The 15,012-nt window shown below is 43.0% G+C and overlaps 1 protein-coding gene across 1 annotated transcript in view; it reads right to left on the bottom strand.

Annotated features, from left to right (window-relative positions):
• The window catches only part of mfsd14bb (major facilitator superfamily domain containing 14Bb), a 43,526-nt gene that overhangs the window by 14,300 nt on the left and 14,214 nt on the right, over window positions 1-15,012 (bottom strand). The window contains exons 5-7 of the mRNA XM_083644136.1: window positions 12,153-12,267; window positions 7,397-7,615; window positions 3,012-3,125 (exon numbers count right to left, since the gene is read on the bottom strand). Coding sequence (XP_083500262.1) covers window positions 3,012-3,125; window positions 7,397-7,615; window positions 12,153-12,267 — 448 coding nt within the window. The remainder of the gene's footprint in view (window positions 1-3,011; window positions 3,126-7,396; window positions 7,616-12,152; window positions 12,268-15,012) is intronic.

Here is a 15,012-nt window from a genome sequence, read left to right as displayed (position 1 = left end):
ACACGTGTTCACTGAGTGAGCCTACAGAGATGCTAGAAGACACACGTGTTCACTGAGTGAGTCTACAGTGATGCTAGAAGACAGATGTGTTCACTGAGTGAGCCTACAGTGATGCTAGAAGACACATGTGTTCACTGAGTGAGCCTACAGTGATGCTAGAAGACACATGTGTTCACTGAGTGAGCCTACAGTGATGCTAGAAGACACACGTGTTCACTGAGTGAGCCTACAGAGATGCTAGAAGACACACGTGTTCACTGAGTGAGCCTACAGAGATGCTAGAAGACAGATGTGTTCACTGAGTGAGCCTACAGTGATGCTAGAAGACAGAGATGTGTTCACTGAGGAGAAAAGAATAGCGACCCTACAGTGAGTGATGCTGGACGGAGGGGTTAAAGCAAAAAAAAATATTTTGACTGAATTTTTTTCCAGGCCTATTTTAGCTATTTCGGGCTTTTTAGAGTGTCCTCTTTTCCCCCACTGTTCACATGGGTTTTCATGTAAAACTAGAACGACCGCAACGCGGACTTATGCCTCCGCCATTAGTTCATTCTGGAGTCCAAATCGCCATTTGAGGCAAATTGGAAGAGATTCCGTCAAGGCGCTCCTGTGATGTTGCGTTACAGAGCTTGGAAATTGGGTGTGTGAGGTCACAGTGACCTTGAACTTTGACCACCAAAATGTAATCAGTTCATCCTTGAGTCCAAGTCGATGTTTGAGACAAGTTTGATTAAATTCCGTCAAGGCATTCCTGAGATATCGCGTTAACAAGCTTGAAAATGGCGTTGGAGAGCTCACCTTGACCTTTGACCTTAGACCACCAAAATCTAATCAGTTCATCCTTGACTCCAAGTCGATGTTTGAGACAAGTTAGATTAAATTCCGTCAAGGCATTCCTGAGATATCGCGTTAACAAGCTTGAAAATGGCGTTCGAGAGGTCACAGTGACCTTGACCTTTGATCTTTGACCACCAAAATCTAATCAGATCATCCTTGAGTCTAAGTCGATGTTTGAGGCAAATTTGATGAAATTCCGTCCAGGCGTTCCTCAGATATCGCGTTAACAAATATCGTACGGACGGACGGACAGCCGTACGGACAGCCGTACGGACGGACGTACGTATGGACGGACGGACAACCCGGATCCATAATGCCTCCGCCGGCGATAGCCAGGCCGGAGGCATAAAAAACGGCAGACAGTGTGTACACATCGCACTCATTTCACTCTCAAGTTCCCAAACATCCAGTAGGCCTAATGATGCATGAATTGTGTTCTGGGCTGAATCAGTAGGCTATGTTGTGTCAGTGACATATGAAAATTACTGGCTATAATAAATCACAATTAATATATAGATGCAGTTTTTGCAGTTTTTTTATCGAGTCAAACAAGTAGGTTAAGGGATCAGTATAACAATAATAACTAACAGCCACAGGAACTACAACAACATTGTCCCAACTAAGGAGGTTCTCTTCCACCAGTCACACAGCTCAGCTCCACCCAACCTCTCACCCCTCCTGTCCCACTGAGCTGATGGTCTGGTAGCCTACTGTTATGAAAACACACCAATTAATACTGTCAGACAACACCTAGCATGCCTAGGCTAACCACCTAATGCTAGTGTTACAGTTTAGCATCAAGTGAAGAGGAAACATCCCACTGCACACGGTTACATCTAAAACATCCTTCAGAATTACACAACTAGTATCATGGAGTCAGGTAACAGATGAAATCAACATCTTGTTATCAAGTAACTCCCGAGACTAGCAGCAGCTGACACATCTAATGCTAACCAGAAGGTTAGTAACCAACTAGTTACTGCGCTAGCAACAGTTTGTAAATGTTATCATGTTGCGTTACAGATAGGTGCCTATAGCTCATTCAGTAACGTTAGCGTGGCCGCTAGTCAGGGGGTAAAATACAGAGAAAATAATAACGTTAACGTTACTGCAGCAAACATTTGAGCGTGTGTGTGTTAGCAAGTTTTACCTGTCCAATGAAAGACAACTCTGCATCGTGCATGTTTTCAAAGTCCCTCCACCTTTGCAGTAATAAATTAACTCCAATTCTCACAATAACAACCTTCTTCAGTCCAATGCTGTCATTAGGGATAATTTAACGTTAGGAACTAACGCCGTCTGAGAGGCAGATCTGCAACAGTGTTTTGTTTAGCGTTACATATTAGGAGTGGCTTTGCAGGGTCGCGTTGACGCGTTCAGCGGGCCGAAAACGTAGCACAACGTAGCAAAACATTTATCAGCGGACATGGTGGTGCATTGAAACAGGCAAGGAAACATGACGTTCAACCTGGAAACCGTAGCAAAACATTTTCAGACTTATTGTGGCTTGAACACAGCGCAGGAGAATCATTTGGACGTCCGGTCAGAATTTTTCAAAATAAAAGCTTTCATTCAAAACTCAATACAATACACATTGAAAATATACAAAGGGGCTTTAATTTTGGTATTTTTCACATTTCATATCTGGCTCCAATAGACGGAAATCCGTCGTAGCGACGGAGAACTTTAAGCCCTGTGGAAGACAGAGACGTGTTAAGGACGTTAACGTGTTTGCTCAGTTATCACTGAGCAGAAAGGAATAGTGACGGACTCATCAAGTCTCATTAAAGCCATTTTGAGATGATCGGCAGACGCCTGTGCTCACGAGGCCGATCAAAAAACATCCAACACCAATCTGTGCAGAAATCATATTCAATGCAAGCTGTTGGTCATAAACCTGGTCTATGACCGAAAGCTTGGGTTAAATTCTTTTTTCACTCATTTTGATCAGTCTGATACCGGGTGAGTGGTGGTATTGCCCCAATTTACGAGAAAAAAAGAAAAAGATTAGTTCCGTGAACAGGAGGGACGATGTGATTGGTTGGGTTTTCATGAGTTTCATAAGTGGCAGCTCAACATGGTATCTAACAGACTGAAGACTCAGGTTCCATGTGGTGGCTATGGACCGCTCCATAGTATAGTCTGTGTGTGTGTGTGTGGGTGTGTGTGTGTACCTGTTTGAGGTAGAGGAAGAAGCTGGAGTACTGGCCGGCCTCGGGCAGGTAGGACAGGAAGACGGTGACACAGATCAGCAGCACAGTGCTGTCTTTCCCCACGCGACGCAGAGACTGCACACACACAGACACAGACACACACACACACACATCAATGGGAGAAAAAAGAAAAGACGTGTGGACAGCCTATCAACACGAGAGTTGCAGGTTCGAGGCCGTGTTACCTCCATGGAGTTGTACGGTGCAGATCTCTGCTAAAGACAGGGTGTAAATGACGTCTTTTCAAGTCAACTTTGAATCTCAGGGCTTGTGGAGACTTGGATTACATCAGGTGAGCAGTATGGAGGCTTTTTATGTTTTGGTGTTTTTTTACATTTGAAAGTGGGTCACCATCCACTTCAATTGTGTGGGAGAAGTTTGCAACAGTGTTGCAAAAAACCCCAAAACAAAACAAATCAACAAACAAACTAATCGGCATGGGGGTGAGTAGATAATACGGGTGTCACGATACACTCAGTTCACGATACGATACACGATATTGGGTTCACGATAACGATACGATATTTTAACAATATTTTTTTGCGATCGATTTGTAAGTTGAGGGGGCATCCTCCACGCTAAGTTGAGTAATTTCACCATTTTCCTCCTCCGTGTCTGTAGCGTCCCTCGTCTGTTCAAACAAAGCAATGAAAAGGAGGGCGAGCATGCAATCAGATGCAGATCAGTGCCACCATGTTCAGCTTATTTTTCTCGCGATATGAGATTTCATCTCAACGATACATATTGTCACGTTTTGATACCGCGATATATCGTGGGACGATATATTGTGACATCCCTAGTAGACAATGAATGAATCTTCATTTTTGAGTGAACTGTTCCTTCAAATACATTAAAAGACTTTAAAGACCTGCTGAACACCAGTTAGATTGAAACAAAAGACCCGTTTCACAACTGAAATAACTGAAGATCCAATTAACTATTTACAGACAAGAAGCACACAAGGGAGAATTTATAGAAGTTATCATTTGGTGTTAACAGACCTGCCGACCTTGAGAAAATATTCTGAGTAGCACACACCGGAGCCGCAGTGCGTTTTGGGCACACAGAAGGTCAAAGGTTGGAGTACACCTGCTTATGCTTATTTTAATTGTGTAGCACATTTCATAAACCCTAGAATTAATGTCACTGCTAAAAAGTAATCTAAGGGGGACTTAAGTTTAGGGCACTTAAAAAATGAGAGCGAGCGAGACTGACTTCAACCGCATGTTTGGTTCCTGCATCCTACCGATCATTACACGTCATTTAACCACATCATCTGTAATGTTACACAGCTAACGCCAGTCTCCAAACAGCTAGCGTTAGCATGTTTGTTAGCTGCTAAGCGTCGGGACCACGGCATAACCTTAGTCTATGGACTCGGGGTGTCAAAATGAATCGCTTAATCGATGCATCGCGATGCGGACGTGTGACTCGAATCATTCACAGATAATGGCTGAATCGTTTATGTTTAAATTTATGTTGATATATGTTGATTCAGATTTTAAGGCACTTTCTAAGTAGTTGATATTTATCTGACTGCTTGTATTAATTGATGAAAAAGTAGCCATGTGCAGTGATAATATAGAAAATTGAGGATGTGATACTTTGAGCTGTATCCAGATGCATCGTGAGGCATCGTGGAATCGAAGACCGATGAATCGTAATGGAATCGTGGGGCCAGTGAAGATTCACAGCCCTACTGTGGACCGCCATGTTTCCCTTCCCCAGTGCATCCTCAGCCAAAATGTTCTAATATATATATTTGTATAGTTGCAGGTCATCTGATTTATGCCAAAGAACTTACACTAATAATAATAATAATACATGGGACTTGTATAGTGCTTTTCAAGAACTCAACGGTGCATTACGCTATACACTAACACTAAGGATACGAAGGAGCTAAGGGGCCTGAAGGCCTGTGGAAAAAAGCTCGTCCTTTGCCTTCAATACTCTGCGTTACCACGGAAGCTACGCCGGAAACAGCATTTCCTCCGTAACGTTAGTTTAGGTGAGAATAAGCCGCATTATTGCTTTATTCTCAACAACCGGCCAACAGATATCAAAGCTGATGCACTTAATGGAAAGAGCCGGACGTGAACTGGTTAACCGTTAACTTGAATTGGTCATTCAGTGGCGTTTTGAGCCCGGCAAAGTGGTTACAGCAGCAGGCAGAAGGCTTAGCTAACGTAGCAAACGGCTAGTTTACATTAGAGCTGCAACTATCGATTCTTTTAGTAATCGAGTATTCTACCGAATAATCCATCGATTAATCGAGTAATCGGATAAGAACCCTTTTTTGTGTTTTCAAAGGCTTATCGTAAATATACACCAAAAAATAAGATAAATCTCTTCAAATAAACAACTACATTAGTTTCTTTCTTAGAAAAAACAACATTTTTATTTTTAAATTGCATAGAACTGGCAGTGGCACCATTCATCTTTTCAACCTGACGTTTGAGTTCTTCCAGTGTACAGCAACCGTTAAATAATATGAATGAATGGCTTACTAGCTAGTTTACATCCTTCATTTACCTTACAGCTGCATGACACACACACTCTTTCTCTCTCACACACACTCTCTCTCTTTCTCTCTCACACACCAACAGGCTAGTGTGATCACACACACACACACACACACACACACACACACACACACACACAAAACGCTGTTAAATTAGCCGCTAACGTTAATAGGTTGAGCTTTGTATTTCTCACAGAAAACGGTCCAAACTTCTCAGAGAGAGCGGTTGGTATTCACTAAAGCCTTCATATCTCAGGCTCTGTAGTACATAGAAACATAAAATAAAAAGCATTTGAGAGCTTAACCCTTTGGCTTTTCGTATTATATTTGCTCTAATGTTAATAAAAAAAAAAGATCTTTAACCCATAAAAATAAAAAGATTCTAATGCATTTTAAGAAATGTTAATAAAGATTACGGCAAATGTAACCCTTCCAAATAAAAAGCCACGGGTTTAAGCTGTCAAATGCTTTTTATTTCATGTTGATAGCTACTATACAGGCTGAGGAAATACGTTCTGTTAAACCCTTGACAATTACTGCAGCAACGTTAGCGTTAACGCGTTAACGATCTCTGTTTTGCAGTCGTTGTGAAGACAGTGAAAAGCCCCGTTATCTAACAACTACAACGGCAGTGAAACAACTTATCCAGCTGACGCTAGCTAATTAAATAACGTTACCTGATGTTGTAGTCGATGCCTCTCTCAACGTTACAGCTGTGGAGGTGCTGCTAACGTTACCTGCGGTGCGCTGCCTGCTTCATTCACCCTCAGCCTATCTACTAGATAATCTAGTAATACGTTACAGTCTTCAGCATTTAGCTACTGGAAATATATCTTGTGTTTGACCATGCTTCCTCAAGTTTGAGGTGTTTCCCTGGCCAGCTTTGCAATTCACATCACAAATGTTGCAACCAGTGTTGTCTGAGTCTATCTTGGGAAAGTGTAGCCACATTTTCGGGTGGACCCGTTTGTTGATGTTTTCAGGTAGTGACGTTCTGACGTAACGCGCTCTCGCGTGTTGCCTTAAGGTTCCGTCGGAATTTCTATTTTACCCACTCTCTTCTATTACTCAGATGCGTGTCGAGGCGAATCATTTTGGCCTCGATCAATTTAATTATTCGAGTTATTCGAGGTACTCGAGGAATCGTGACAGCTCTAGTTTACATGCTAGCTCGTCCTCAGTCAGAATCAAATTGACGTGACGTATCACTATAGCGTTCCATTGAGTCATACCTCGTGATTCCATTTTAGCATTAGAGATGAAACGATGTGAAAATTTCATATCGCGATTATAGTGACCAAAATTATCACGGTTGTCAGTATCATCACTGTATTGTTAAAAAATGTGCTGAAAATGTTCAGAAAGTACTAAGACACTTACAGAAATCATTTCACCAAGTTTTATATTGAAAACTCAGAGCCAAAAAGGACTGGATACGCTCACTGAAATCATTTCCCCAAGGCTGCGCGTCTGCACCTGGGAGACGGTTGCCAATCTTTGATTGATGATGGACAGTACTACTTACCATGTTTTTAAAGCATATGGTTATATAAGGAATTTTATCACGGTTATCATTAAACCCGGTTATCGTTTCATCCCTATTTAGCATATAGCTTATTTTTTTGAACTATGAACAAAAGTAGGTTATTTGTCAAAAAATGTGTGGCGAACAGTGTGGCTAATCAACATGGTCAGAAACATGAAATATCTGAACAATGACAAAATACACTGGAGGGGGACTTTAAGCCTGTGTGTGTGTGTGTGTGTGCGTGTGCATGTGTGTGTGCGTGCGTGCGTGTGCGTGCGTGTGCGTGTGTGTACTCACAGCGAAGGGGTCTGCCTGCTCCCAGGAGATGGGGAAGCCCCAGGAGGTCAGCCTCATCTTGTCGGGCAGCGACTCGGGGACGACGAAGAACACAAATGCGATGTCCGCCACCGCGATCACCGTGGCAACCAGCACCACCAGGCTGTCGCCGTACCTGGACGACAGGTACGCCCCGATGGCCGGGCTGGTCACCAGGCTGGCCGCGAAGGTCGCCGACACCTGGGAACACACACAAAGCAGGAGGGTGTAATGTATCGCACGGATGCCAGGTGTCGCAATATGTTATTATATAAATCACCAGGTGTACGCAACATTTATGAATGGAAGCTGAAAATGTATCTTATTTGATAAAACATATTAGTTTTTTTTTCCTGTGGGGACATAATTTGCACATTTTTTTTTAAAATTGCAATAATGTATTGTGAATGAAGTATGGTGATAATATGGTATCGTGGGGACACCTAGTGCAGTGATACTCAACTGGCGTGTGGCCCGCGGGCGCCCCCTGTGTGGACCGCGATGGAATTGCAAAAAAAAAAAAAAAAAAAAAAAATTTTTTTTTTTTTTTTTTTTACAGTGCACCTGAACGCAACATGCAAGATATCCGCTGAATAAGTGTACAAATGTTCATGTCATTCTGGCCAATACTCCACTTCTGTTATAGCATTTCAGTCTGGAATATGGAATATCTTTCAATAATTATGATTTAGCTGCTAAATTGTCAAATACCACCGTCTGCTTGCTACCCAGGCACGTATGTATGTACTTAACCTAACTAACTATCCGGTGTGCACAACATTGTCAGACTAAACTCCGGCTGACACCCCAAAAACCTACAATCCGCTACAGAAAAATGTATATTGATTGTTTATTAACTGGCCCCTGGCCTTCTATCATTTCACGAAAGTGGCCCCCGGGCAAAGCAAGTTGAGTATCCCTGACCTAGTGTTACTGTGGGCGTCTGGGTAGTACAGCGGCTGATTCCCCTGCCTACCAACACGGAACGAGGGTCGCTGGTTCGAGCCCCCGTGTCACTTCCGGCTTGGCCGGGCGTCCGTACAGGTACAACTGGCCATGTCTGTGGGTGGCAAGTCGGATTAAGGGTATGTGTCGCTGCACCTGTTCGAGGGGAGGAGAACTGGGGGGGAATAGCGTGATCCTCCCACGCACTACACATCCTGCCAGTGAAACTCCTCGCTGTCATGTATCGGAGGAAGCATGTGCTAGTCTACAACTCTCCCCAGATCGGCAGAGGTGTTGGAGCAACGGCCGGGACAGCAGGGGGGAATTTGACTAGTATAATTGGGGTAGAAAATGAAAAACAAAAACAAAAAAAAACAATTGTTGGTAAATGGAAAATGGACTAATTCAGTCTTTAAAATTAGAAAGGAGTAAACAGACCGCTCTGTGAAGCCTTCAGGCCTGGTGTCACATGCTGCGGTCACATGACGCGCTGCAGTCACATGACGCGCTGCGGTCACATGACGCGCTGCGTGTCACACATTACTGCTGCATGGAGAGCAGCCTGTGTGGAAACGGCACAATACACAAAACCCTATTATATCAAATATGTGGGCTGCATTTGCATAATACAGACGTAGTTATTATAAATGAGAGATAAGCAGCATCAATGCTCTCTTGTTCTGTCCCTTGTTGTTCTGTGAAGCGTGTGACCGTCCTGCTGGAGATTAGAAACACATGTGCTTGCTTTGAGTTTTGAAGTGAGGAAACGTTCATGTAGTGCGCAGGCAGTACGTCTCCTTTAACCTTATCTGATAGCCGATGTCTGCTGCTTGTGATCCAGCTTGATGTGACAGCGCTGCACGCTCGCACGATGCTCCTAAAAGGAAAATGCTTATTGTTTTGAATGATTTGGCATCTTCTATTACTGTCAACACCAGTATTGTTGTATTGTAATAATATGCCATAAAAGGAGCAACGTGGCCATATGCCTCCGCCATTAGTTCATTCTTGAGTCCAAATCGCCATTTGAGGCAAATTGGAAGAAATTCCATCAAGACATTCCTGAGATATCGCGTTGACAAGCTTGAAAATGGCATTCGAGAGGTCACAGTGACCTTGACCTTTGACCACCAAAATCGAATCAGTTCATCCTTGAGTCTAAGTTGATGTTTGAGGCAAATTTGATGAAATTCCGTCAAGGCGTTCCTCAGATATCGCGTGAACGAACATCGGACGGACGGACGGACAATCCGGATCCATAATGCCTCCGGCCTGGCTATCGCCGGCGGAGGCATTATAAAAAGAAAACGCGTGCGTGCGGCACACACACACCAAGCTGGATCAAAACACTAGAGAGACAGCATTAAACAAGACAAACTACCTGCCGTTAGATGAATGTTTCCTCAACTGTCAAGGTAAAAAAACATCTAATAAACCTATATGTCTGAACACAATGAAACAAAAACTGTCCAATTGACATGATGAACGTCATTGAACTAATGTTTCCTCACTTCAAAACGCAAAGCACATGTCTCTAATCTCGTTTACTTAGTTAAAGCCCTCCTCGTTTAAAGATTTTGTAGCGCCAACGTTGACCAGCTTGCTCAGCTGTTGAGCCCCAGTCATGGCTAACGTTAGTTACGTTACGTTTTCCTTTGTCCTCATTCCTGTGGTGCGTCCACTCTGTGCCATGCAAGCTAGATGATTTTACATATTTGCAGCTAACACACTTTTTCGTTTGACAAAATGTGAAGCGCTCCCATACTTTTTAAATAGTCCAGTTGAAAAGTTTTCGTCGCGTCCGCCATGTTGGCACCATGGAGACAACACGTGACATAGTCAGTCCGCGACACAGGAAATAGGCAGACGCGCGACAGTGAAACGCAACACACAACGTCGATAAACTTTTATAATATATAATTATATAGCTATGCGACCCAACAAATCGCAAACCAATGAATCGATAATGCAATTCGTTATCGATTCTTATCGATTAGTTGTTGCAGCCCTATAAATGGCCTGCATTTATATAGCGCTTTTATCCAAAGCACTTTACAATCAGTAGGTACATTCACCCATTCACACACCGATGGCGGCAGGCTGCCACGCAGGGTGCTGGCACACCATCGGGAGCAATTTGGGGTTCAGTATCTTGCCCAAGGACACTTTGACATGCAGACTGGAGGAGGCGGGCATCGAACCACCGACCTCTTTTATCCAAAGCGATTAGTGGATGACCCGCTCTACCTCCTGAGCTACAGCCACCCCAAGTAGTAGTAGGTAGGCAGGTAGGTAGTGATTTAGGTTGTTCCTTCATTTAGAATTTTCATTATTGTTTAGACATCTCTGGTCCAGCCAAGCAGCACTTCTGCGCACCAATATTGTCAATTTGGGACAACATTTTGTATTTGAATAAAATTGTTGAAAATAAAATCCATGCATTTGCTATTATCCGATTAATCGAAGAAATAAATCGACAGATTAATCGATTATCAAAATAATTGTTAGTTGCAGCCCTAGCCCCGAAACAATATGATGATATATGCCCATTTAACACCATCATAGCTACAAAAGATGTAATACCTCTCAAATGGTGATTAAGACTTTTTAAAACTTTTTAAGAGCCTTAATTTCCCTCAAATTGATTTATCAACTTTTAATACTTTTCAAGACCCTGCAGATACCGTGTAGTCTAGGGTTGGGCGATGTCAACCAAACAGAAACATCACCATGGTTTCACCGCGTTTCACCGTGAAACATCACGATGGACGTGATGGGCGTCATCGTTGACCGGCGGGATTTTAGGGATTCATTAATTATTTATGAAGTTGCAGTGCTGCAATGGCGTTTGGCAGCACCGCTGCAAATAGAGCTGTGCATCTTCACTGATCTCACGATTCGATACGATTCGATTATACAAGTCTACGATTCGATTCGATTATACGGTGCATCTTAAATCGATGCATCACTTTTTCCGCAATACATGATTTATTTTTTCTCACTTTCTTTTTTCTCACTGTGTGGCTACTTTTAAAATAAAAGTGCATTTGGAATTGCATTGTATTATGATCCATAATTAAAATAAACAACTGCATGTACTTACATTCTATTTTATTTGATTATAAAAAAAAAAAAAAAAAAAAAAATTAAATAATCGATTTTTGATATTTGTTAATCGATTCAGAATCGTCCTATTAAGCATCGCGATGCATCTCTGAATCGATTATTTTCGGCAGCTCTAGCTGCAAAGCACGTTGACGTTTACAACAGTACAGCACACGTCTTGGATAGGCTACTTCTACAGCACAGAGCCAGGTGACTGAAGCAGTAGGCTATCACTAGCAGCAATATTGAACGGGCACAAAACAAAAATAACGTTAACATTACAGATCCTGACCAACACACCAACGTGTGCGTGTTGAATTTGACTGGCTGGCAGAAAACGGACAGAATTACTGCCGGATAACGTTAGATTTGTGTGGGCTCCGTTTTGAACCTAACCTTAGGTTAAGGAGAGATAGAAACACAGCAGCAGCAGCCTATGTAACGGAGCGACTTCATGGAAACAGGCGAGTTGAATTCACAGCTGAAGACTTGGAACAATTGTGCAATTGCTCGCATTGGCTTGAAAACGGGAACGTGTAGTTTCTTCTTTGTCTTAACATTTTCACAACACAACCGACTTCCTCCCCTCCCCCTCATCTTGCGAATCAAGCTGACTTGCAAGGTCAGGTTGAGGTCAGCTCCTATATAAATGATGATCCAACATGTCGAGTGTTAATGCTGCCTTTACCAGTCCGTAGGCCGTGCTCCGCTCATGCTCCTCTGTGATGTCGGCAACGTAGGCGAAGATCACCGAGAAGGTCACAGCGAAGATCCCAGAGACCGAGATCAGTGCGAAATACCACCTGAGACAGAGGGAGAAACAGTATGAGTCAGAGACACCTAACACAAGCTGACGACGTTTAGATGACCGAGGTTGTGAGCAAGTTAAATTCACTCAAGCCCAAAGTCAGGCCCAAAGTCTAAATGTAGATTATCAAGTCCATGCCATTAATGCCAAGTCTCAAGTAGGGCTGTCACTTTTTTCCAAAAAATCAAGTTTGATCAAATTTGAAATGACATCCAATTCACGGATGATGATGATTTTCAGCTCCAGATTATTTTAGATGATGTCACGGGCATCTAAACAACAGAAAATGCACATTAGGAAATTAGAACAATATTTTCCTTCACATTTTTGTGTCATTTCCAAACTTTTCAAGACCTAGAAAACACCCCAGTCTTTTTCCATACACTTGCAGACTCTGTGTAACATGGCTGCTGGCTGCGCTGGGCGGCTAGGGGTCTGTGAGGTCTGTTTCTCAGCTCTCTGCCTCACATGAGCAGCATGTGACCAGTCACACTGTGTCGTGAACAGCACAGAACGTCTGGGATGAACTTAACCCAGGCTGAACAGCACAGAGACCATAGAACGTCCTGGACTTAACCCAGGCTGAACAGCACAGAGACCATAGAACGTCCTGGACTTAACCCAGGCTGAACAGCACAGAGACCATAGAACGTCCTGGACTTAACCCAGGCTGAACAGCACAGAGACCATAGAACGTCCTGGACTTAACCCAGGCTGAACAGCACAGAGACCATAGAACGTCCTGGACTTAACCCAGGCTGAACAGCACAGAGACCATAGAACGTCCTGGACTTAACCCAGGCTGAACAGCACAGAGACCATAGAACGTCCTGGACTTAACCCAGGCTGAACAGCACAGAGACCATAGAACGTCCTGGACTTAACCCAGGCTGAACAGCACAGAGACCATAGAACGTCCTGGACTTAACCCAGGCTGAACAGCACAGAGACCATAGAACGTCCTGGACTTAACCCAGGCTGAACAGCACAGAGACCATAGAACGTCCTGGACTTAACCCAGGCTGAACAGCACAGAGACCATAGAACGTCCTGGACTTAACCCAGGCTGAACAGCACAGAGACCATAGAACGTCCTGGACTTAACCCAGGCTGAACAGCACAGAGACCATAGAACGTCCTGGACTTAACCCAGGCTGAACAGCACAGAGACCATAGAACGTCCTGGACTTAACCCAGGCTGAACAGCACAGAGACCATAGAACGTCCTGGACTTAACCCAGGCTGAACAGCACAGAGACCATAGAACGTCCTGGACTTAACCCAGGCTGCGGCCTGCTTTCTGTGTGGCCTGAGAGACTCCAGAGGCTCAGAAATGCTCTGAATAAGGTCATAGCAGTAAGCAGCAGCCCTGAACCTGAATAAGGTCATAGCAGTAAGCAGCAGCCCTGAACCTGAATAAGGTCATAGCAGTAAGCAGCAGCCCTGAACCTGAATAAGGTCATAGCAGTAATCAGCAGCCCTGAACCTGAATAAGGTCATAGCAGTAAGCAGCAGCTCATTCAGACATGTGCAGTATTCAGTGTTGTGCATCAACGCGCTAATTGAGCACTGTTCATTGAACAAGCTCATATTTTGGTGAACGCGTGAGCTGAGCGAATATATATAATATATATATATATAAACACGTGAGCTGAGTGAATCCTTTTGCAAATACATGAACGCACAGTGAACGTCATCAACTCCTGCAAGAGTTAACGGCGTTCTTGCCGTTCTTTTCTGGTTCTCTTACCTGGAGATTTGCCCATAGTGTTTACATGTGTGTTGTGTGTTTACATGTGTGTTGTGTGTTTACATTGTGTTTACATGTGTGTTGTGCATTTACATAGTGTTTACATGTGTGTTGTGTGTTTACATGTGTGTTGTGTGTTTACATGTGTGTTGACATTGTGTTTACATGTGTGTTGTGTGTTTACATTGTGTTTACATGTGTGTTGTGCGTTTACATAGTGTTTACATGTGTGTTGTGTGTTTACATTGTGTTTACATGTGTTTACATTGTGTTTACATGTGTGTTGTGTGTTTACATTGTGTTTACATGTGTGTTGTGCGTTTACATAGTGTTTACATGTGTGTTGTGTGTTTACATTGTGTTTACATTGTGTTTACATGTGTTTACATTGTGTTTACATGTGTGTTGTGTGTTTACATTGTGTTTACATGTGTGTTGTGCGTTTACATAGTGTTTACATGTGTGTTGTGTGTTTACATTGTGTTTACATGTGTTTACATTGTGTTTACATGTGTGTTGTGTGTTTACATTGTGTTTACATGTGTGTTGTGCGTTTACATAGTGTTTACATGTGTGTTGTGTGTTTACATTGTGTTTACATGTGTTTACATTGTGTTTACATGTGTGTTGTGTGTTTACATTGTGTTTACATGTGTGTTGTGCGTTTACATTGTGTTTACATGTGTGTTGTGCGTTTACATAGTGTTTACATGTGTGTTGTGTGTTTACATTGTGTTTACATGTGTTTACATTGTGTTTACATGTGTGTTGTGTGTTTACATTGTGTTTACATGTGTGTTGTGCGTTTACATTGTGTTTACATGCGTGTTGTGTGTTTACATTGTGTTTACATGCGTGTGGGATTTTGCATAAGAATAAAAGCGGTTTTGCCGTCACTTCGATGCGCTGCTTCTGTCTCCGCTTCTCTCTATTATCTGCGGGTGAGCCTGTTTTTGGGCTGTGCCAGGCGTTATTATGGAACCCACCACG

This window comes from Poromitra crassiceps (assembly GCF_964638095.1).
Source record: "Poromitra crassiceps genome assembly, chromosome: 10".
Taxonomy (NCBI): Eukaryota; Metazoa; Chordata; class Actinopteri; order Beryciformes; family Melamphaidae; genus Poromitra; species Poromitra crassiceps.
The sequence above is the reverse complement of the archived record's forward strand: the minus strand, read 5'-3'. Positions and strand labels throughout refer to the sequence as shown.